Source organism: Octopus bimaculoides, chromosome 25 (assembly GCF_046866305.1).
Source record: "Octopus bimaculoides isolate indiv1 chromosome 25, ASM4686630v1, whole genome shotgun sequence".
Taxonomy (NCBI): Eukaryota; Metazoa; Mollusca; class Cephalopoda; order Octopoda; family Octopodidae; genus Octopus; species Octopus bimaculoides.
This window is the reverse complement of record NC_142952.1, coordinates 8,684,094-8,707,409: the sequence shown is the minus strand read 5'-3', so window position 1 is coordinate 8,707,409 and position 23,316 is coordinate 8,684,094. Positions and strand designations below refer to the sequence as shown.

The window sequence follows — 23,316 nt, the reverse complement described above, 5'->3', positions numbered from 1 at the left end:
AACTTCCGCTGTGTCAGTTTACAATCTAAAATACAACAAAGGAGAGAACTGCTGTAGGATTAGTTGATCGAAGTTATTTGAACACTATCGATAATACACAAGTCGAATTATCATAGTAATAACAGCAATAAAATAAGTGAATGGAATCAGTGTGGGTGTTTGAACATTGACATGACGACCCTCCCGTGATACAACAAAATATAAAAACAGAGATATAGGAACCTGGCAGGCGTGAAGTGGATTCGATCCACTTTACGCCTGCCAGATATAAAGCCTATGGAAGAGATGAGTTGATATAGTCGACCCAACTACTAAACTGGTACTAAATTTTATCGACTCCGGAGGATTGAAACGTAAAGTTGATAAAGGTGGGATTTGAACAAGGAAAACAAGCAAAGTCGTCCACGGCAGTATTTCAAGTCAGAAGGTAAAGAGCTGAAAAAAAGAAAAAGCGAAAAAAAACAACAACAACAAAAAACGAGAAAAACAGTCCCCTTAGCAGAGCGTAGTTTCGATCTACGGACCTCTGGGTTATGGGCCCAGCACGCTTCCACTGCGCCACTCTGCTGACTGGCTTCGCTACCACATAATAACGATTTCTTGCATAAGCCACACAGTCATATCCCTGATGTGCTGAGTTCAGTATGATCGATCGATTCTGAAACAAACGGGAATGAATAGACTAAAATTTTCGCTGTGTCAGTTTATAATCTAAAAATACAATAGAGGAGAGAACTGCTGTAGGATTAGTTGATCGAAGTTATTTGAACACTATCGATAATACACAAGCAGCCGGCATATTTCAATTCAAATTATCATAATAATAACAACAGCAATAAAACAAGTGACTAGAATCAGTGCGGATCTTTAAATATTGACATGACGACCCTCCCGTTATACAACAAAATATAAAAACAGAAATATAAATAATTGTTTCCGTATCAAAGTACAAAGCCTATAGAAGGGTGAGTTAATGCAATCGATCCAAGTACTAAATTGGCACTTCACTTTATCGACCCCGGAGTATTGAGACGTAAAGCTGATAACGGTGGAAATAGAACAAGGAACGTAAATCAGGAGCCATTATGATATTGCCTTGTATCTTGTCCAGAAATGACAAGTTCCCGATGGCCTGTACGTTAGCAGAGTGGTGAAGTGGAGTAAGATGGTCCCTGAAATCTATAGATCGTAACTACGGTCGGCTTGGATTCATGTTTTTTTTTTTGGTTTTTTTTTTGCAGATTTATTACATGTTGGACAAATTGCCATACGATATTTCTTCCGACTTATAGTCTAAATTCAAATCCTACCGATACCAACTTTACCTTTCATTCCTCCGGGGTCAAAAATTTTAATACTAAAATCGATTCTATCAACTCACCCCTTCCTTAGGTTTGTACTTACATTCGGAAACAGTTATTCTTTATTTCTGTTTTTATATTATATTTTATACTTTTATATTTCTGTTTTTATATTTGACATGAACTCATGTGTTGAAATACATTTTGTTGTATTTCGGGCGGGTCATCATGCCAATAATAAACACACCAAGTGATTCTATTTATCAGGTCATTCCATAAGTTCTGTCCGAATTTTGAATAAAGAAAACAAGTGATCAAATGTTATTCTTAATTGAAATTTAATCATCAATGTACTTTCCCTGATTATCTATGACTTCCATCTATTTACAAGCTTTTTAATCCCATCAATGTAAAACTCTTTTGGTTTCAAAGCGAGAACTCTGAAATATCAGTTTCGACCTCCTCCTGGCTTGCGAAAGTTATGTCCCTCAAATGATTCTGTAAACTACGAAACAAATGGTAGTCTGAAGGAGCAAGGTCGAGAGAATTAGGTGGATGAGGAATTTTTTCCCAACCAAGCTCTTCGATCTTCTGTGATGTGATCTTTGCAATGTGGGGTCGCGCATTATCCTGATGAAACATTACTCCTTTTCGATTCACTAAAGCGGGTCTTTTTTTTCTTCAAAGCTTGGTTCAAACGCTGTAATTGCTGACAGTAGACTTGAGCATTGATTGTTGCATTAGTTGGTAACAATTCAAAGTGAATTACTCCTTTGCAATCCCACCAGATGGAGAAAACATTTTTCCCATGAAGTTCCCTTCTCGGTTGTGGTTGAGCTTTTACCCTTTTACCAAGCCACTGTTTACGACGTTTAACATTTTGATAGAAGATCCATTTTTCGTCACCAGTCACAACTCTATCCAAAAAGGGTGAAATGAGTTCGCGAGAATGGAGAGAAGAGCAGATGTCAACTCAGGATTTGTGGTTGCTTTCGTACAATTCATGAGGCACACATTTTCCAAGTTTAGGAACCTTTCCAAGTTGCTGAAGATGACGATGAACAGTTGTATGGTTTGAACTAAGCTTTATTGTCAATTCTTCAACTGATAATGCAGGATTTTCTTAAAGTAATGCTTTAAGGAGCTTATCATCAAACTCAACTGGACGTCCTGTTCGATCTTCATCTTCAAGGCGGAAATCTCCACTTTTGAATTTTGCAAACCATCTTCTGCAAGTTCTTTCATTCAAGCCTTCTTTCCCATAAACTGAGTGTATGTTTCGAGTCGCTTCGGCTGCAGAGTTTCCTTTTTTGTACTCATAAAGCATTATGTGCCTTAAATGCTCTTTGGATATTTCCATGTTAGAAAGAGTTTCGATCTACGAACCTCTGGGTTATGGGACCAGCAGGATCACACTGCGTCACTCTGCTGACGTAAGATTTACAATGCAAGATCATAATGGTCTCTGATTCAGGCACAAGACCAGCGATTTTGTGTGCAGTGGATGAAGGGTTAAATCGATACCATTGTAGTGATGTCAGTATGTGACAACCTACAATTTTACAATTGCATGAGAGAAGGGGGGGGTCACCATCTTGTACGTAAAACTACAACAAAAATAAGAACTTGTCAGATGTTCATAATAAATCATAACATTTCTATATTTAAGATATGAGGAATTATGTAGTTTATTTACATTTGACGGATATTTGTCTTCATCTTTGTTGTTAACACGTTTCTGCTGATGTACCCTCCAGCCTTCCTCTGGTATCTTGGGCAAATTTCGAAACGTAAATAATGTAAATAATCTACAAGTCATAACATATTCATTACTGGATGTAATGTGTTAACATATAAGAATGGTTTGAAAGAAAAGGCTTGTAACATATTACATGAACATACTTTGCAACCGATATCTCAAAGCAAATGAAGCGAATATGCGCGCGTGCAAGGGTGTGCGAGTGGCATGGCTCCATGCGTACGCCTAGGAACCGACAGAGAAAAGGAGCATGAAATTAGAATTGCGTTCGCTTTATAGAAGGGATGAATCGGAAGTTTATTGAAAGCTTCTAAAACACCCAAGGATTTTCGAGAAGGTCGAGCGAGATTACACTCGTTAGATCCCTTTCTCGTTTTGCTTTCCTGCTTGACCACCAGAGGTCGCAAAACTATTGTCTGCTTACATGAACATACTTTGCAACCACATATCTCAAAGCAAATGAAGCGAATATGCGCGTGTGCGAAGATGTGCGAGTGGCGTGGCTCCATGCGTACGCCTAAGAACCGACAGAGAAAAGGAGCACGAAATTAGAATTGCGTTCGCTTTATAGAAGGGATGAATCGGAAGTTAACTGAAAGCTTCTAGAACATCCAAGAATTTTCATGTAGGTCGAGCGAGATTACTCTCGTTAGATCCCTTTCTCGTTTTGCTTTCCTGCTTGACCACCAGGGGTCACTACACCATTGACTGCAGTACTTGACTCTTATTTTATTTTATTGACAACGGAAAGGAGACAACCAAAGTTGACCACGGCAGTATTTCAAGTCAGAAGGTAAAGAGCCGAATGAAGATTACAAAAAAAAAAAGTTTCCATCTAGCAGAGCGTAGTTTCGATCTACGGACCTCTGGGTTATGGGCCCAGCACGCTTCCACTGCGCCACTCTGCTGAATGGCTTCGCTACTACATAATAATGATTTCTTGCATAAGCCACGAAGCCATATCCGTCATGTGGTGAGTTCAGTGTGATCGATCGATTGTGAAACAGATAGGAATGAATAGACAAAAACTTCCGCTGTGTCAGTTTATAATCTAAAAATACAACAGAGGAGAGAACTGCTGTAGGATTAGTTGATCGAAGTTATTTGAACACTATCGATAATGCACAAGCAGCCGCCATATTTCAAGTTAAATTATCATAATAATAACAGCAATAAAATAAGTGACTAGAATCAGTGTGGATCTTTAAATATTGACATGATGACCCTCCCGTTATACAACAAAGCATAAAAACAGAAATATAAATAATTGTTTCCGTATCAAAGTACAAAGCCTATAGAAGGGTGAGTTAATGCAATCGATCCAAGTACTAAACTGGCACTTCATTTTATCGACACCGGAGTATTGAAACGTAAAGCTGATAACGGTGGAAATTGAGCAAGGAACATAAAGAGTTGGAAGAAACACCGTAAGGCATTTTGTCCAACGCTGTAATAAATCTGACACACACACACACACACAAAAAAGCAGTCAAATACACTAGTAGCGCTTAGTTTCGATCTATACCCCTCTATTCCACTACCTTCCTCCATTGCAGACCTTTGTGCCTGAATCAGGAGCCAATATGACATTGCCTTGTATCTTATGCAAGAAATCGTAACGGTCTCCAATGACCCATGTGTTAGCAGTGTGGCAATGTGAAGAGTGCTGGGCCCATAACCCAGAAATCAATTGATCGAAGCTACGGTCGGTTTGGATTCCATATTTCTCTCTCTCTCTCTTTTTTTTTTCGCGGATTTATTACACGTTGCTCGGATTGACTTCCTTACGATTGTACTTAAATTCGGAAGCAATTATTCTTTGTTTCTGTTTTTATATTTGATTTGATGCGAACTCGTGTGTTAAAACATATTTTGTTGTATCTCGGGTGGGTCATCATGCCACTGATAAACACAAGCACTGATTCTATTCACTTCTTGTATTGTTGTTATTTATTAGAGAGCCTTATTGTAACGGCCCAATGTCAAAGGTGGACAACAAGCAACTTGAGAAAATATGTGTATGCGGAGAAGGTGTAATGAAAATGTAGAGTATGTGGAATTTCGGCATGAAACATACCATTGACTCCAATACGTGACTCTTACTTTATTATATCGATGTAGAAAGGAAGAGAGGTAAAGTCGATCATGGTGGGATTTGAACTCAGATGGTAAAGAGATGGAAGAATGGCCATTAAGCATTTGTCCAATGCCCAAACAAATTTGACAAAATATGTATATAATTAGCAGAGCGTAGTTTCGATCTACAGACCTGTGAGTTATGGGCCCAGCAAGATCGCACTGCGCCACTCTAGTGAGGTGCGATGAACTGGAGATAGAAGTGATTTCTTGCATAAGATACAAAGCAATATTATAGGCACAACGCCGGCAATTTTGTGTGGGGTGGGTGAGGGGTAAGTCGACACCAGTGATTCGTACTTGACTCTTACTTTATTTCATCGACGACGAAAGACAAGAAAAGTCGACCATGGCAGCATTTCAACTCAGAAGGTAAAGAGCCGAAAGAAGACAAAAAAAAAAAATACTTAGCAGAGCGTAGTTTCGATCTACGGACCTCTGGGTTATGGGCCCAGCACGCTTCCACTGCGCCACTCTGCTAACTGGCTTCGCTATGACTTAATAACGATTTCTTGCATAAACCACAAAGCTATATCCGTGATGTAATGAGTTCAATGTGATCGATCGATTGTGAAACAAACAGGAATTAACAGATTAAAACTTCCGCTGTGTCAGTTTACAATCTAAAAATACCACAAACAGAGGAGAGAACGACTGTAGGATTAGTTCATCGAAGTTATTGATCATTATCGATAATACACAAGCAACGGACATATTTCAAGTCGAATAATGGTGATAATTTCTACAATAGGCACAAGGCCTGAAATTTGGGCGTGGGGGAGAGTCGATTACATCGACCTCAGTGTTCAACTGGTACTTATTTTATCGACCCCGAAAGGATGAAAAGCAAAGTTGACCTCGACGGAATATGAACTCAGAACGTAAGAACGGACGAAATGGCGCTAAGCATTTTGCCTAATGATAATAATAATAATAATGATAAATGCCCAGATGCAGTGCCAGGTAGTGGCTCTCATGACTTATGATCTTAATTGATTGGAAGTGTTACCATGTACATTGTTTTGTCTTGGTATAAAAGTTGGGCTACAGCAAATATTCTGCTCAATACCACAGATTTACTTGTCAGTTGTTTGACGTTAACCAGTTGAGCATGTCCCTAGAGGGCTGACGATATGTGCATCTCTGATCATGAGCAGAAGTAGTGGGGAAGCATCATAGCCATGTGTTGAGAGGAATTCTTTGGGGTTTGAATAATTCACCTTATAGGGGGAAATGACAATTTTATTTGTAATTTTTATTATCTTAATCAAATGACGGGAAAACAGACAGACAAACTTCGAGTTTTAGTATAATAGAAATAAATTATAAACTGGAAATGAATAAGTGAATCGTTTTGACTATGAACACAAAAGCGGTGACAATGATCTGTCGCCTCTTCACTGACTAACTGCCGACATTGCATCTAACATAACAAACTGTAATTCTGTTTTTTTTTTGTTTTTTTTTTTCTCGAATAAAAACCAAATTTTTGAAATAAAATGCCTACAACCATAAAAAGAAAGGATGTTCTTATGTGGAACTTTTTTTTTCTTCATAATCTTAAGCCTGCTCAATAACAAAGACATGCATAACATTGTGGTTAAGAAGTTTGCTTCGCAATTATATATTTCCAAGTTCAGGCCAACGTCACAGTATCCTGGGACGTGTTTCGGGTTAACTAGTAGCCTGTGGATGGAATTTTGTAAACAGAAGTCCTTCGTAAACTTTTTTTTTTTTTATATAGGAGTATATATATGTGTATAGCTTTCACCGAGAAAATTACTTATAAACCAGTGCTTTCTAACAAAAATACCTTGATAGTTTTCCGCCAGAATTGCACCGTACGTTGCTATTCAGTTTTGCCAAAAAAAGATGCCATGAATAAGTAACCATGTCTCTTGACACCTGTCACTTACGACGCTATTGTTCACAAAATGCACCAATTATAAAGAATAAACAAATAATAACTACACAAGAATCATCTCCCACTAACCGTAAAGAATAACCTCCCTTGTTTTTGTCTTGTTTATTTGTCTTGGTAATTTGAGTCGAAGCCATCATGGCTGGCCGAGGAAGGGGTCGTGGTGGCGCAACGTTTAATATTGGTATTTTAGGTTTTAACAGGGGTGATGCTCTCCCTCAGCCAATTCACCAGCCACCCCCTTTGTTTCCCGTAAGTATTATAACACTTGTTTCTATAATCATTCAAATTTACTAACATGGTTGTAGTTTTGCAAGTTAAATTCATATGAAGCCGGCAAACCAAAATAACAACTAGAATGAATTAAGGTATTTAATACACGCACCCCCGTTGTAATATTTTGGTTTAAAATATATTGATAGATTGGTAGAATCGTTAGCGCAGCGGACGTAATGCTTAGCGGTATTTCGTCTGCCGTTACGTTCTGAGTTCAAATTCCGCCGAGGTCGACTTTACCTTTCATCCTTTCAGGGTCGATAAATTAAGTACTAGTTACGCACTGGGGTCAGTATAATCGACTTAATCCGTTTGTCTGTCCTTGCTTGTCCCCTCTGTATGTAGTCCCTTGTGGGCAGTAAAGAAATAAGAAACGTTAGCACGCCGGGCGTAATGCTTACGCTCTCGGTTCAAATCCCGTTGATGCCGACGTTGTCTTTTTATTCTATAGGTGTCAGTAAAATAAAGTAATTGTCATGCAACTTCTGTTGATTTAATATTTTTGTGAGACATCTTAGATGTGAAAGGAATTATTATAGAAAACAAAGTAACGATGTCGAATCTGTACGTAAACAACATCTTCCTGTGCAAAACGGAAGGGACTATACAGAAACGACATGCCGGACACCCAGAGTATCTACAAAATTCCAATTCGGCATTCTTTCGTTAGAAGCAGCAAACTATGAAACCGTTTAATTATTTTTAGTGGCAGAGATCTAATTATAGGCTCCTTCTTTGGCTCATAAAGTATTATTTACACTACACGTGTGGAATCCTGAATTTTAAAGTATCGTATCTTGTCCATAAAATGCAATATGCTATAAAACGATAATGAAATCCGTTTAATTAGTCTTTTCAATCACAGATTTCTTCATTGACTCGTTAAGTTTTATTTACACACTACACGTGTGGAATCTCCGAATGTCTGCAAATGTTCTTAGATGTGCTTTTTAAAGTCAAAATACACCACAGAACATTCACAATGATTAATTAATCTGAGTTATTCTTTTGCTTGATTCAGTGATTAGGTTGCAGCCATGCTGGGGCCCCGCATTAAAGAACTTTTAGTCGAATGAATCGACCCTAGTACTGGTACTTATTCTATCGCTGTTTTGCCGAACTGCTCAGGTACAGGGACGTAAGCACACCTGCACCGGTTGTCAAGCGGTAGTGGTGGGAAAACACACGCTCACATAGATATTAAATATATATATACACACACACACACACATACACACATATATATATATATATATATATATATATATATATATACGCACACACACACACACGACAGGTTTCTTTCAGTTTGTCTACCAAATCCACTCACAAGGCTTTGGTCGGCTCGAGGCTATAATAGAAAACATTTGTCCAAGTTGCCACGCAGTGGGACAGAACCCGGAACCATGTGGTTAAGAAGTAAGCTTCTTACCACACAGCTATGCCGAAAATGATTTATTTGTAAATTGGGGAATGTAGCATGTCGTTTTCTTTATGCTTTGCTCCAGGGAATATCGTTATGCTGACTCATAAAGGCTGGTTTCCATGCCGTATAAATTCCCACCTGGATGGGATGCTGGTCCATCACAGGATTACTCTTTTTTTTTTCCAGCTGAGTGGACTGGAGCAACATGAAATGAAGTGTTTTGTTCAAGAACACAGCACATTGCCCAGTTCAGGAATTAAAACAACAATCTTACAATCATGAATCCTATACCCTAACCACTAAGCCACATGCCTCCATCAACACAGATAAGGTCCCTAAGGACTCACGAAACAAGACTTGTGATGTAGGATTGAGGGATTTGAAAGAAAAGGGTATCAGCTCACTTTTACTCATGCATGTAGTTGACCAAATGGCCAATTTTAAAAAGAAAACTTTGTTCAGAAATATAATCCTATTTACTTCACATATGAAAAGAAACATATGTATTTTTTTTTTTATAACCATTAGCCATTGGAACTGAAAGCTGTACCTTTACTGCAAGGAGAGGAATATGATTACATGCTTGCATTGAAACAAGAATTCCGAGGAACTATCCGGGAATCACCATTCTACTTGAAAGTAACTGAGAAAAAGAAAGACATTCACCGATATTCTGATAAATACCAATTCAGTAGCAATGATGGAAACAGTTGTTTCCAACCAGGTTTGATATGTAATATTGTATACTTGTCTACTTGTTATTAATCATCATCATTGTTTTAATATCCACTTTTCCATGCTTGCATGGGTTGGACGGAATTTGTTGAGGCAGATGTTCTCTGGTTGGATGCCAACTCTCTCCTGCTTCCAAGTAAGGTAATATTTCTCCATGGTCAGACTTGTCTTTCATTCTTTCATGGCAGACTGGAAACAAAGGACATCGCTTACAAAATAGCAACACTTGTCCACAACTATCACACAATATCAAGACAAAGAAACCTCAACTCACAGACATACACACACCCACACTTATATGCACAATGGGTTTTGGTCAGTAATATTTTCCTATGGCCAGGCATGTTTTCACAGAAGATTGGAAATGGACATAGCTTGTGTAATGGCCATACTTGTTCACAACTATCACGTGATATCAAGACAAAAAGATACACACATTCATACTGACATATGAGAGATCCTATTCTTGCAGGCTTACAGGTGCTGGGACCACATGAAAGCACCCATGCCAGTGTCAGCACTGTGTAAAAGTGCTTGTGCTAGTTCCCCAGTCCATTGTGTAAATTGGTTGGTTTTAGGAAGGGCTTCCAGTCATAAAAACCATGTCAAAACAAACAAATAGAGCCTGAGCAGCTCCTGTAGAACTATCCAACCCATACCAGCATGGAGAATGAACATTAAAAGATGATGGTGATGACTGACTCTTTTCAGTTTCTATCTACCAAATCGACTCATAAGTTTTTAGTCAGCTCAGAACCATAGAAGACCCTTGCTCAAGGGGGTATGCAGTTCAACTCAACCTGAAACCATGTGGTTGAGAAGCAAGCCTCCTAACCATATAGCCATACCTACACCTATGATATATAAAGTATTTCTGTGTATAAATTTTAGATTGTGATAATGATATACACTCTTGTTATGTATGTATTGCTGTATAGTAGTAATTATTCCTGGCATATTCCTGTGAAGGCGCATGGCTCAGTGGTTAGAGCATCGAGCTTACGATCGTGAGGTTGTTAGTTCGAATCCCAGATCGGACTGCATGTTGTGTTCTTGAGCAAGACACTTTATTTCACATTGCTCCAGTTCACTCAGCTGTAGAAATGAGTTGCAATGTCACAGGTGCCAAGCTGTATCGGCCCCTTTGCCTTTCCCTTGGATAACATTGATGGTGTAGAGAGGGGAGACCGGTATGCATGGGTGACTGCTGGTCTTCCATATACAACCTTGCCCGGACTTGTGCCTAGGAGGGTAACTTTCTAGGTGCAATCCCATGGTCAGTCATGACCGAAGGGGGGGCTCAGCAGCAGCAGTAATTATTCCTGGCATATAATGTAAATTGCTGTATATATAATTATATACACTCACTATATATAATGTATTTCTGTGTACGACTTTTAGATTGGGATCGTCTTCCGCCTGAATTAAAAACACTGAAGAAGAAACTGAAGAAAGTCAGATTCACCCCGAAACCAAATGTTCCGACCAAAGCTGAGGCTGCTGAGGTTCTGAAGACTTTGGAGGTATGTGTGTGGCATTGGGTCACTGTATGTGTGTGACATTGGGTCACTCCGTGTATTTGGCATTGTGCCACTGTTTATGTGTGTGGAATTGTACCATTCTGTGTGTGACATTGTGCCACTCTGTGTATGTATGGAATTGTGTCACTCTATGTGTGTGTGTGTGTGCATGTCACATTGTGTAAATGTATGTGTGTGAAACTCTCTATACATTGTATGACTGTGTGTCTCAGTATGTGGAATTTTGTCATTGTATGTGACATTGTGTTCATATCAGACCCTATGTGTGACATTGTATGTGTCTGACTAGATTCCACACAGTATCATCCACCCACCAAACTTGGTCCAGGGCTATAGTTATAGTAGAAGACACTTAACCAAAGTGCTGCACAGTGGGACTGAACCCAAAACCACATGGTTGCAAAGCAAGCTTCTTAACCACACAGCCATGCCTCCTACATTAATTTTTTTTCTTTCTTTTAAGTAATTTGATTAATTAATATTTTCAGAGTTTAGAAAAGAAAGATGTGAATCCTGATGAGAATGAAACAGAAGAAAACGAAGGAGAAGACAACGAGCTGGAAGAATATTATGAGGAAGAAGAAGAAGAAGAGGTAAACTATTGTTCTTGGTTTATTTCATAGCCAGCACACACTTGACCATAGAAGGGACCAAGATCTTGTAGATCTATGACCAGGTGTGTTCCAGCTATGACCACCACATTTTCTTTTTTTTCAAGTATACCTACTTTTTTTTTTTTTTTTAAGGTAAGGTAAAATTTGAGGAAGAGGTTTGACTGCTTTTTCTAGCAGTTTGTATGTCCATGTTGCAGTTTCCTCATTAACTTCAGATGAGATTTTAAACTCAGAATATAAAAAGGTTTTTTTTTTTTTTTTTGACCCCTACGACTCATAAAAACTGGTTGCCCAGTTTCCGTGATGTATAAGGGACCAAGATCAGAACACTCCCCACCCTCAACGGATCATTGGCCCATTGCAGAATTCAAGGCCAGACATTTTTTTGTGGGGAGGGGACAAACTAATTACATTGACCCCAGTACTTGACTGGTCCTTTATTTTATTGACCTATGAAAGGCAAAGTTGATTTCAGCAGGACTTGAACTCAAAATATAAAGGGCCATAAGAAATGCTGCTAAGTATTTTAGTCCAGCATTCTAACAATTCTGCCAGCTCAACATCTTGTGAAGGAATACTGCACAACCCAAAAAACGGTAAGAATATAATGCTTTGCTCTATGTGCTTGAACACTTGCCCAAGCCGCAGCTCAGAAGGATTGAACCTGGAACCACTTGGGTGCAAAGCAAACTTCTTAACCACACAGCCATGCCTGTACCCATTTATTAATCACATTTTATTGTCTTTTTCTTTTCTTTTTTTTGCAGGACAATGACTACAATTTGAACTACTTTGATAATGGAGAAGATTATGGTGATGACGATGATGATGATGTTGATGAGGGGCCTACATACTGAGACTGATGAACACAGAGTATTATTATTATCATAATTATTATTATTCACTCTGTCTTCTGTCACCACAGCAATGTCTCCATTATATTCAATTTTCGACATACATCCATTGCAGAAGAAGAGTCAGGGACTCTCTGTCCCTGTCTTTCATTCTATATTTTCTACTTTTATCTATTAAATGGGTGAATCTGTGTTTGTGTATATCTGGTTAGAGAGTGTGTGTATATATATATGTGGTCTATATTGTGCCTTAGAAACAGAGAAGTGTCTGTGTGTTCTAAACAATGCTTTATTAAGGGCTGTGTATGTTTGTGCATTTGTGAAAGTATGTGTATGTATTCTATAATGAGTTTTTAATAAGAATGTACAGTGTTTACATGTGTGTATTATGTTCAGGGTGTGTACAAGGTTTGGGTACATGGAGTAAATAAAATCATAACATAAGCAATTAGATATAAGAAATAATAATTTCTTAAAGTACGTGTTAATCCCCATGTAGGTACATGGAGTAAATAAAATCATAACATAAACAATTAAATATAAGAAATAATAATTTCTTAAAGTATGTATTAATTCCCATGTACCCAGACTTTGTGGACACCCTGTATATTACCTATTAATCATGAAAATTGTGTGTGTGTGTGTATGTATGTGTGATAGTGTACTTTTCATTGATCCATTTAAGGGAAGGGTTAGTGTGTGTGTGTGTGTGTGTGTGCTTATATCACCCCTTATATCATACATTGAACCATGTGTAATCCATAATATGGAAGTATTATTTGTGTGTCTGTTAAATATTAACCCTTTAACATTCAGATTACCCAGTCAAATGTATTGCTTATTTATTCACATTGCTTTTAATTAATCAGGCAGCTTCAAGATTTTGATGTGATTTGTTTATTTTAAGAATGACATTGTAGGGTAGGTGTCAGGCCAGATCTGGTCAGTTTGAACATAAAGCTTATTTGAGCTGGACATGACCAGTTTAAATGCTATTGGGTTAATCATGAAGATGAAAAACTGTGTGTGTATGTATGTGTGACTCTACGGGAAAGGTTAGTGTGTGTGTGTGCTTATGTCACACATTGAACCATGTGTGGTATTCATTGGTCCATGATATGGAAGTGCTGTTTATGCGTGTATGCACTTCAACATTGTTGATGTAAGGAAGTAAATTGGTGTGTGTGAGCTTGTTTTCTGCATCGAGTCAGGATTCTGTGTTCAGATTGAGTTGTATTTGAAAGGGTCATGTGTTTCTACCTTAGTCAGGATAAGTGATGTGTGTATGTCTTCATCAAAGGGAGCGTGCATGCACACACACACACGTGTGTGTGTGTGTGTGAGCAAAAAGTAATTTGTGTGTATGTGTGTACATGAACTAACCAAAGGGAGTATACATACACACACATATATATGTACTTATACACATAAATATGTATATTTAATAGTGACTGGTGTATATGTGTGTGCCAATGCATTGATCCATTGTAAAGAGTAAACAATATAAATGCATTTGTGTGTAGCTGTTATGAGAAAATGTCATTGTTTTCATTTTACATTCAACAATAATTCTCCGTTCTATCAAGTGTCAGTAGTTCTGGCATTCCATTTCACTAATAAAACATTCCCTTCTAGTCTTGCATTCACATACACAAAGCACTGTAAAATATGTTTTTGCATGAAACTATTGAAGACAAAGAATACCAAATTGGTGTTTGTATGTCATTGTTTAGTGAAAGATGATTCCTCATTGTATTACACACACACAGGCACACAATACTTACCAAAGTTACAGGAAATTGGTTTGGGAAAGAAGTTATATTGCAGCATAAGAAAAAAAATGAGGAGGTAATGATGATAATATTATATACCTACAAAGCAGCATGCTGGCAGAATCGTTAGCATGCTGGGCAAAATGCTTAGTGGTATGTCATCCATCTTTACATTCTGAATTTAAATTCTGCTGGGATCGACTTTACCTTTCTGGGGATCAGTAAAATAAGTACAGTTGAGCATTAGGGGTCAATGTAATTGACTTTCCCTGCTCCCCTGAGATTGCTGGTCTTGTGCCAAAATTTGGAACCAATATTATTAAATACCATCAAAGCTATGTACAACTAAATTCCTTATACAATTTATTACAATAATTTTGAAATTCCAGACAATTTTCTGGAATATTCTTTACTACATTGAATATCATCGTCATTATCACCATCATCATCATCATTTTTAATGTCCATTTTTCCATGCTTGCATGGGTCACATGGAATTTGTTGAGGCAGATTTTCTATGGCCTGGTGCCCTTCATGTTACCAACCCCTGCCTGTTTCTAAGCAAGGTGATATTTTCCCCTTGGCCAGACATGTTTTTCATGTGGAAGACTGAAAACGAACAGGATTGTTTGTGTGATGGTAATGCTTGTTTAGTCATCACATGACGTCAAGACAAGGGTACATACACACACACACACACCTTCACAATGAGCTTCTTTCAGTTACCACTCACAAGGCTTTGGTCGGCTCTGGGCTATAGTAGAAGACACTTGCCCAAGGTGCCATGCAGTGGAACTGAGCCCAACATCATATGTGTAGGGGTGGGATTAAAATAAACACAATTATTGCATTTATTAGGAATTCAACATTGGATGTTCCAAGTGTATTAGGATGACTAACTACAATGGATCGTCAAGGAAACACTATATTGCATTCTGTTACAAAGGTCTAATATCCGAAGTTAGACATGATAAAGTATTCCCCCCTCGTGATCCTTTGTAGCTAGAACATCCGATGCAGAATTCCAACTCACTGCAATATTGAAACATACATAGAAACTAATAATTTATGCTTGTGTTTATCTTAATTTTTCCCTACATGTGCTCTGTGTATCACAATTAGTTACACTACTAAGTACAGTGGTCAACTAACCACTATTATGCTGGCAGCCAACTGAATAAGGATTAATCTACATGGAGCTCTAACTCATACAGTTTTCATACATCTAACCATACAAGATATATATATATATATATATATATACATATCGTTTTTAAATTTGCTTTCCAAACACAGTTTTGGGTTCAATCTCACTGCATAGCACATTGGACAAATGTCTTCTGCTACAGCCCTGAGTCGACCAAAGCCTTGAGTGGATTTGGTAGATGTAAACTGAAAGACTGTCATGTACATATATAGATAGCTGTGTGTGTTCATGTGAATGAGTTGTGTTTCCCTCATCTATACATTTCGCTCCTGATTGTAAACAATGGCTGCATTAACAGTGTTTGCTTGCAGTCCACTGTAAAAGCATGTCCAGGTTTGTGTGATCTTTACAAACGAAAGGCTTGTCCATACGGTGTCTTTGTTTCCAGAAAATCACATACTGGGACTGAACCTGAAACTATGGTTGGGAAGCAACTGTATATACATATGTATATATTTTTCTTTTGTTCTTATTTGCATGTGTTGACTTAATCCGAGATTGTGTTGTGAGTATAACATTGTAGTCATTAAAAAAAAAATCTAAATCATATATTTCAATAATAACAAAATTCACCACAAAAAGCTATCAACTTGTCTTCATATATCAAATAGTAAATAATGAAAATGGTTAAGAATACCGAGTCTGGTATTTTTCATACATACATATGCTACCATATCACCTAATTAGCCTCTGAATGTTACCTGACGAAGTGGCAAAGTTACACAAACATGTTATTGCATAATCCTATGTAATCTTAAATGTTCTTACATGCCAAGGTGTATGATGCAGTATGTTAATAATAATAATAATAAATCTTTGCTACAGACACACGTGTAGTAATACCCAAATTATCTGCTTGTCTCATCTTTATTATTAATTTATATATATATATAAACAATTTCTGTATATGTTATTAAACTTTTTTCTCATTTAAAAATTACATTCTCGATGAAAATATGTCACCAGTTTCAAGTATAATCACAGCTTTGTTTACATAAAGATTGAATTATAATTTAATTACAAGGGAACGAATAAAGAGAAAGTGTAGGGGGGTATTAAACAGCAGAAGATGGGGGGAGGGAGTAACATTGTACACCCCAGAACAAATGGCATGTTCAACCACACCCCATGGACATGACTTTAGTGGTGTTGCTACAAAGAATGACCCCTGTGACGCTCGCTGCAGCAGCCATCCCACTTTGCAGGGATCATTTCTCATTTAGGAATTGTTTTAGTTAATGTTGAAAACTTATAGCATCGTTTTTGTTGGTTTTGTTTTCTTGCTGCTTTTTTTTCTTCCTGTCATGTACAAACGCCATTAACAAACCACAACCAGTCTTTGACTCATTGAGTTATCTTCTCCTTAGTCACTCAACCTGCACAAAATACTAAATTTCCCCACTATCATCTCATAAAGGAAGAGACACTGTGGATGATGCAATATTTGAGAGACAGATGGGATGATCATGACTGGAACATGTTCGGTCATAGGATTGCCCATTCAATGCTGAGCTTGGCACAATAACAACCGATATCGTCATGTTTTTGTAATGCGTTGCAAGTCAGACTGTCAGCTGAGCAGCTCCCTCTATGGGAGTTCAAACTGAACATCAACTGTATCAATAGAACCAGTCTCAGAAAGCCTCTACTCACTTGGTACATTTAAGAGAGTAACAAAAGTATCCAAGAAATAAGATTTAGAAGATGTATGTTGTTACTGGAAAGTTACAGAGCTTTACAAACATAGACAAAACTTCAAGCCATTGTTGCTTTCGGAACTAAAGATTTTGACTTCCATTCATTAATGCTGTGAAGACTTCCAATAATGCTTTCATTCAATAAAACTAAGATTATATGAAATGTTAAATGTATAAAAACTATGAATCCAAGAATTCAAAAGTCAAAAACATTTTGATGTATGGAATAAATTATTGTTTTTACTAAATCTTACCTATTTTTGATCAAATATTTTTCAAAGTCTAAGACGGTGACATAAATTTCTCAAATACTGATCAAAATTAAATGATTTTATAGGAATTGTGAACTCGTGCTATTTTCATATAATTTACAGTAACATCATTACTTGTTAAATTAATGAAAGATCACACACACACACACAGGTGGAAAAAACAGGACTTAAATACCAAACGTAGAACAAAATCATGTTATTGAAACTGAAAAGCTTCCCAAACTGTTACTCAGAGCATCAGGTAATTGATCATCAGACAGGTGAGTATTTAGAACAATGCTTTAGTGCTATTGCATTGTTCTAAATACAATTTGTAAAGTCTTCTCAGCTTCAATAAAATTATATATATATAATCATCACCATCAGCATCATTTAATGGAATGAAAGTTAAATGATGAGATATATATATATATACACATACACACACACACAATCCCAAAGTGATACTGCACATCATTTGTTTAATATGGAAAGAGTGGGGTTCAAAAGTGACTGAAATCATTCATTTTCAAATGGAATGACTAAGAGAGCTGAAAAGGATATTGAAAATACATTAGTCGTTATTTAATGTATTTCATGAAATTTTATTGTAGCTCAGGGCTATGGAAGATACTTGCCGAAATTGCCATACAATGGAACAACTGATTCTAAAACCATGTGATTGAGGAGCAAGCTTATTTAACACACAGCCATGTAAGTGAATATTTGTTGCAGGAAAATGAATAAAATATATTTTCTTTTTGCCATCAACCATTAATTTGAAACTAGACAATTGGTAAGTTTAAGTGAAAAGCAAATGATGTCGGCTATAATTGCAATTTATCTTAGAATAGATAGCTCTGGTTTAACCCTTTTTAGTTACCATGTCTGTTGAAGTACACTGCATTTGTTTCAATTAATTTAGAAAATAACGAAGAATTTTGTAAAATATTTTTGTCGTTACAATGCTAATGTTTGGAACACAAATTAACAGAATTTTGATGGAAGATTTTTGAGATCACTTTATAATAGGAAATTTGTGTCATAGAACTTAGGTGGATTGGTACCCAAGGGGTTAAAGACACCAACCTACATACAGTAGAAACCAAAGTTAACTATAAACAGTGTCACATGTAAAATATGAGATGCTAAATATACAGTGAAACATGGTTGTAGTTGTGTCATAAGCATCTTGATTTAGTTTGTCTTCATCATTGGGGGTTCTTTTCTATTGGGTTGGTGCATAATTATTGCAGCTTTTTTTCAACAAATTTTATTCAACAAAAACATCTTTAAATGATTATTCTGGAGCATATTCACTATCTACTTCAATTACTGCATCCCATTTGCTTGGCAGGCGGTCAGACCATCATTTAAAGATGTTTTTGTTGCATAAATTTTTTTGAAAAAAAGCTGCAATAATTATGTGCCAATCCAATAACTCTTCAAATCTCAAAAAGGAGTATAGGTGACATTCTATGTGCATGGCCTGCCTTTGCAATTCAACTATCAACCATTTTTTATGAATGTTCATATTTCTGAATTTTTAAAGCCAGCATTCAAGCAGGATTCCATAACATACACCATATTTTCATTGTTTTAGTCACCTATGTAGTTGTAAGTTTTTTTACACACAACACTCTTGACCCTCTCGTACCATCCTTTGACTTAATGTCACATCCTAGATGTGACAACTGGATGGACAAAGAACTGTACCATCACTCAGTCGATACTCGTTTTTGGCTGAGCAGACTACAGATCTTCCTCCAGACAGTATATGCGAATTACAAGACTAGAGCTCGGAGAATGATTCATCATAATATATTTCATATTAATATAGTTTTTCTGTCCAGTGTGTCTTCATTTATAAACTGTAAGTTTATAATTCACAAACAAGGAATTCCTCGATATTTTAGTGAAAAGACTTCTCTCAAAATGAGATTAAGACTACATTTGCAGACAACAAGACGAGAATTTAATTAGAATCATTTTGAGTGTATTTCATCACAATAGATGTTTTCCAACGAGTATTCATTGTAGACCAAGTTTATATTTGCAGAAGGAATTCTCATATTTTATATCTCAAAGACTTCCCTTTAGAATGTATTAGTTCATGTCTTTTTAAGAGAGTTCTTGTGATAAACGATTTATCACATATTCCACAACAGTAGGGCTTTTCTCCAGTATGAACCCGTTTGTGCATGTTTAAATCACTGTTATTAACAAAAGATTTCCCGCATATTTCACAGGAACAAGGCTTTTCTCCAGTGTGTCTACGTTTGTGACTTATAAGGTCAGAATTCCGAGAGAACGACTTGCCACACATTTCACACAGATGAGATTTTTCTCCTGTGTGAATTTGCATATGGAGGGTAAGAGCCGATTTCTGACAAAAAGACTTGCCGCATACTTCGCAGTGGTACGGTTTTTCCCCGGTGTGTATCTGCCTGTGACGTTTTAAATCGTGATTTTTCAGAAAAGATTTCCCGCATATTTCACAGTGGTGAGTTTTCTCTCCGGTGTGTATTTTCAGGTGAGCTTTTAACAAGCCGTTAGTGAGAAACGATTTGTCACATAGTTCACACTGAAATGGTTTTTCACCTGTATGACTACGTTTGTGGATTGCCAGTTGGGAACTTCCAGAGAAGGATTTTCCACATATTTCACAGTGATACGGTTTCTCTCCGCTGTGAATTCTTTCATGACTTTTTAAATCGCTGTTATTTACAAAAGATTTCCCACAAATTTCACAGTGATACGGCTGTTCTCCTGTATGTCTACGTTTGTGAACGATAATATTAGAATTATCAGAGAATGATTTTCCGCATATATCACAGTGAAATGGGTTTTCTCCAGTATGTATTCGTTTATGTCTTGTTAAATTGCTGTTATCCACAAAAGATTTTCCACACACTTCACAATGATAAGGTTTTTCTCCTGTGTGACTACGAACATGGACCACAAGATGGTAATTCTGAGTGAAAGATTTTCCACATATTTCACAGTGAAACGGTTTTTCTCCGGTGTGTATCCTCTTGTGGTTTGTAAAATGACTGTTACACACAAAATATTTTCCACATATCTCACAGTGATAGGGTTTTTCCTTGTTATGTTTTTCTTTGTGCGTGACCACTTCATGCTCTGAAGAGAACGTTTTCTTACAAATCTCACAACGATATTCAGGAATATCTTTGTGTAATGAGGTTTGTTTAGTAAACGTTTCACTAGATGAAGATTCCTCTTCTGTGTATTTCCCTGCAATTGAATTTACCTTGTTAAAAACAGTTGTGTTAGAAACGTCCAAGTGATTAACATCCTCCATATTAATTCTCAATGATTTCTTAAAAGCTGAGAAATACCTGTGAGTGCGATCTATTACGATTTAGTTGATTTTTGTTTTGGATATCATGAGATAATGTTTAAATATCATAACTAGAGGAGTTTGTTATGAAGATACTACTAAGCTGGCGGTGTCGCTAACAATTTGTCCTGTCTTGTAATAATACCGGTGACTGAAGTTTAAAATAACTAACATAATATATTTAGCAACACCTTCTATTATATAAATTTGCTCCTTCAATTACATCCAGTTCACATTAAATACAAAAAAAAAAAAAAATTCAACCAGCAAGGTAACTATTACGAATATACGTAGCCACTTATTCAGCTAGAAATATTAACCAAATCACTCTCAAATCGCATTCAGAAGTGTACGTTCAATAATGTAATCTTGTATATACAAAAATAAAACGGGATGGTAACGCTTGGAACGTGTTACCATTATAGGTCTACTCATAAGGATTGACCTGGTGTTAAACAACAATAACTACAATACAAAAGCAGACAACAAAGCGGTGGGAAGGGAGTAAGATTGCCGGGTGCATCAAGGGTTGGTTTAGATATATCAAAAATACTTACTGAGCAATGTTTCAATCCATATCCCCCAAAAAGTTTAGACAGGGCAATACAGTGAATTAATAGTTTCTGAAACAACTGTTAATATATACATTTCTGAATTTGTTTTGCAAGATGTGTGTTGAAACAGATATTGTACTAATTCGGGATGTTTTTTTTGGCAAATAACCACACAGACTATACACCCGTTTTTCACTAAGACCATACCTCTTCAGCAGCTTTCCATCCTACGTGTCTCTTCTTGTTCTGTTTAGTCCGTGGACTACACAGACCAAGAGGGGTGTGTCAAAGGACACTAAAATTAGAATAATAACGATAAAGCTGAAGTGAAAAACGAGTATTTCGTGCGTGTTGTTATTTGGCAAAAAAAAAAAAAAGACCATCCCCAAATATAACAATATTAATATATATTAATCAACAATTTTATTCAAGTGAGAATACTTCTTAACAACACTGGAAAGTTTGACTGGAGTATTTGGAAGGTGCACTACAAGGAATATTTTATATTCATCATCATCGTTTAACGTCCGCTTTCCATGCTAGCATGGGTTGGACGTAAGCCTGGTGTAGCTTACGATTGTGAGGTTATGAGTTTGAATCCCGGACCAGGTTGCGTGTTGTGTTCTTGAGCAAGACACTTTATTTCACGTTGCTCCAGTTCATTCAGCTGTAGAAATGAGTTGCGACATCACAGGTGCCAAGCTGTATCGGCCCCTTTGCCTTTCCCTTGGATAACACTGGTGGCACAGAGAGGGGAGACCGGTATGCATGGGTGACTGCTGGTCTTCCATAAACAACCTTGCCCGGACTTGTGCCTAGGAGGGTAACTTTCTAGGTGCAATCCCATGGTCAGTCATGACCGAAGGGGATCTCAGCAGCAGCAGTAATTATTCCTGGTATATGTAAATTGTTTTCTTGTATAAAAATACAATTCAGCACTTCCACTCGGTGCCAAAATAGGATATGCCAGAAACGAACTTGCACGCATCCAAGGCAAATGCAGCAGAACAGAGGACAAGGTGACCCACACTACACGCTTCCTAGACATATTGAAAACCAACGGATATTCTAGATCCATTGTAAATCGGCTTAAGTATCCAAGACGACCAACATGCCGAACACATAGAAAACCCAGCAACACATGCTTCCTCAAAATACCCCATTTTAGCGAGAGGATAACTACAGCCATACGAAGAGAAGGGCTAGATATACAACTAGCCCACTCCGGCCCCTCTCTGAGAGGACACCTCGCAAAGAAACTAATAAGGGACAACAATCAATGCACATAAACAATTTGTCCCATCCGTGACACAGATTTATGCCAACGGGTAAATGTTGTGTATAAAATACAATGTAACAAATGCAATAAGTTCTATGTGGGTAGCACAACAAGACAGTTACACGTCCGCATCAAAGAACATATGAACACGAGAGCCTCCTCCTTCAGAAAACATCTAGACAGATGCCGGAACACTGATAAAAGCATAACAGTCACAATTGAGGACAATGAAAGAAATTTGGGTAATTTAAGAATCAAGGAAGCTTTACTCATACACAAACTAGGACCCCAAATTAACAACAGGATGGAAGTTGGTAATCAATATATTATTTAGCTACATCTGGATGTGTGTAGTTTAATTCTTAATAACATGCTCATATATTGTTTACAACAAAAAAAAAGAAGGGCAAAAAAAAAAAGAAAGAAAGAAAAAAGAGAAGCTGCACGTATAACACAACTTAGAAGCAGCGCCACAGATGTTTCAACACAACACACACGAGATTGAAACAGCCGACCTCACGCACTTCTCATGAGGAATTCCAGAAGAAGCTTCGTGAGACCACTCCTGAGACGCTTCAGAAAAACAGAAAAAGCGTTGGAAAACAGTTTATAGCAGAGACTCCGGCAAATAA

The 23,316-nt window shown here is 37.2% G+C and overlaps 3 protein-coding genes and 3 non-coding genes across 8 annotated transcripts in view; 1 reads left to right on the top strand and 5 right to left on the bottom strand.

Moving 5' to 3' along the window:
* Positions 1-21,826, bottom strand: part of LOC106883450 (ATP-dependent clpX-like chaperone, mitochondrial) — a 43,659-nt gene extending 21,833 nt beyond the window's left edge. For both annotated transcript variants that reach the window (XM_014934469.3, XM_014934470.3), the window contains exon 1: positions 21,409-21,826. The gene's annotated coding sequence lies outside the window, so the exon portion shown is untranslated. The remainder of the gene's footprint in view (positions 1-21,408) is intronic.
* Trnam-cau (transfer RNA methionine (anticodon CAU)) lies at positions 497-568 on the bottom strand. The gene has a single exon. It is a non-coding gene; the product is annotated as a tRNA-Met (tRNA).
* Trnam-cau (transfer RNA methionine (anticodon CAU)) lies at positions 3,897-3,968 on the bottom strand. Its single transcript has one exon. It is a non-coding gene; the product is annotated as a tRNA-Met (tRNA).
* Trnam-cau (transfer RNA methionine (anticodon CAU)) lies at positions 5,605-5,676 on the bottom strand. The gene has a single exon. It is a non-coding gene; the product is annotated as a tRNA-Met (tRNA).
* Positions 7,201-16,393, top strand: LOC106883453 (DNA-directed RNA polymerase III subunit RPC7-like). 2 transcript variants are annotated; one of them, XM_014934472.3, is made up of 5 exons: positions 7,201-7,369; positions 9,348-9,552; positions 10,956-11,077; positions 11,584-11,688; positions 12,477-16,393. In XM_014934472.3, exons 1-5 carry the CDS (start codon positions 7,256-7,258, stop codon positions 12,564-12,566), a joined length of 636 nt encoding a protein of 211 aa, XP_014789958.1. In that variant the 5' UTR covers positions 7,201-7,255; the 3' UTR covers positions 12,567-16,393. The 2 variants fall into 2 exon arrangements, with proteins under 2 accessions (XP_014789958.1, XP_014789959.1); XM_014934473.3 differs by having other exon boundaries at positions 7,212-7,369; positions 9,348-9,543.
* Positions 18,044-21,266, bottom strand: LOC106883451 (uncharacterized). The gene has a single exon (XM_014934471.3). It carries the CDS (start codon positions 20,810-20,812, stop codon positions 19,559-19,561), a length of 1,254 nt encoding a protein of 417 aa, XP_014789957.1. The 5' UTR covers positions 20,813-21,266; the 3' UTR covers positions 18,044-19,558.
* Positions 21,827-23,316: the final 1,490 nt, after the last annotated feature.

Bases quoted from the DNA above. Each gene is read 5' to 3' on its own strand.
- LOC106883453 (XM_014934472.3), top strand. From the start codon at position 7,256: ATGGCTGGCCGAGGAAGGGGTCGTGGTGGCGCAACGTTTAATATTGGT. The intron at 9,553-10,955 runs GTAATATTGTAT...TACGACTTTTAG, and splicing joins TTTCCAACCAGGTTTGATAT to ATTGGGATCGTCTTCCGCCT. The intron at 11,689-12,476 runs GTAAACTATTGT...TTTTTTTTGCAG, and splicing joins AGGAAGAAGAAGAAGAAGAG to GACAATGACTACAATTTGAA.
- LOC106883451 (XM_014934471.3), bottom strand. From the start codon at position 20,812: ATGGAGGATGTTAATCACTTGGACGTTTCTAACACAACTGTTTTTAAC.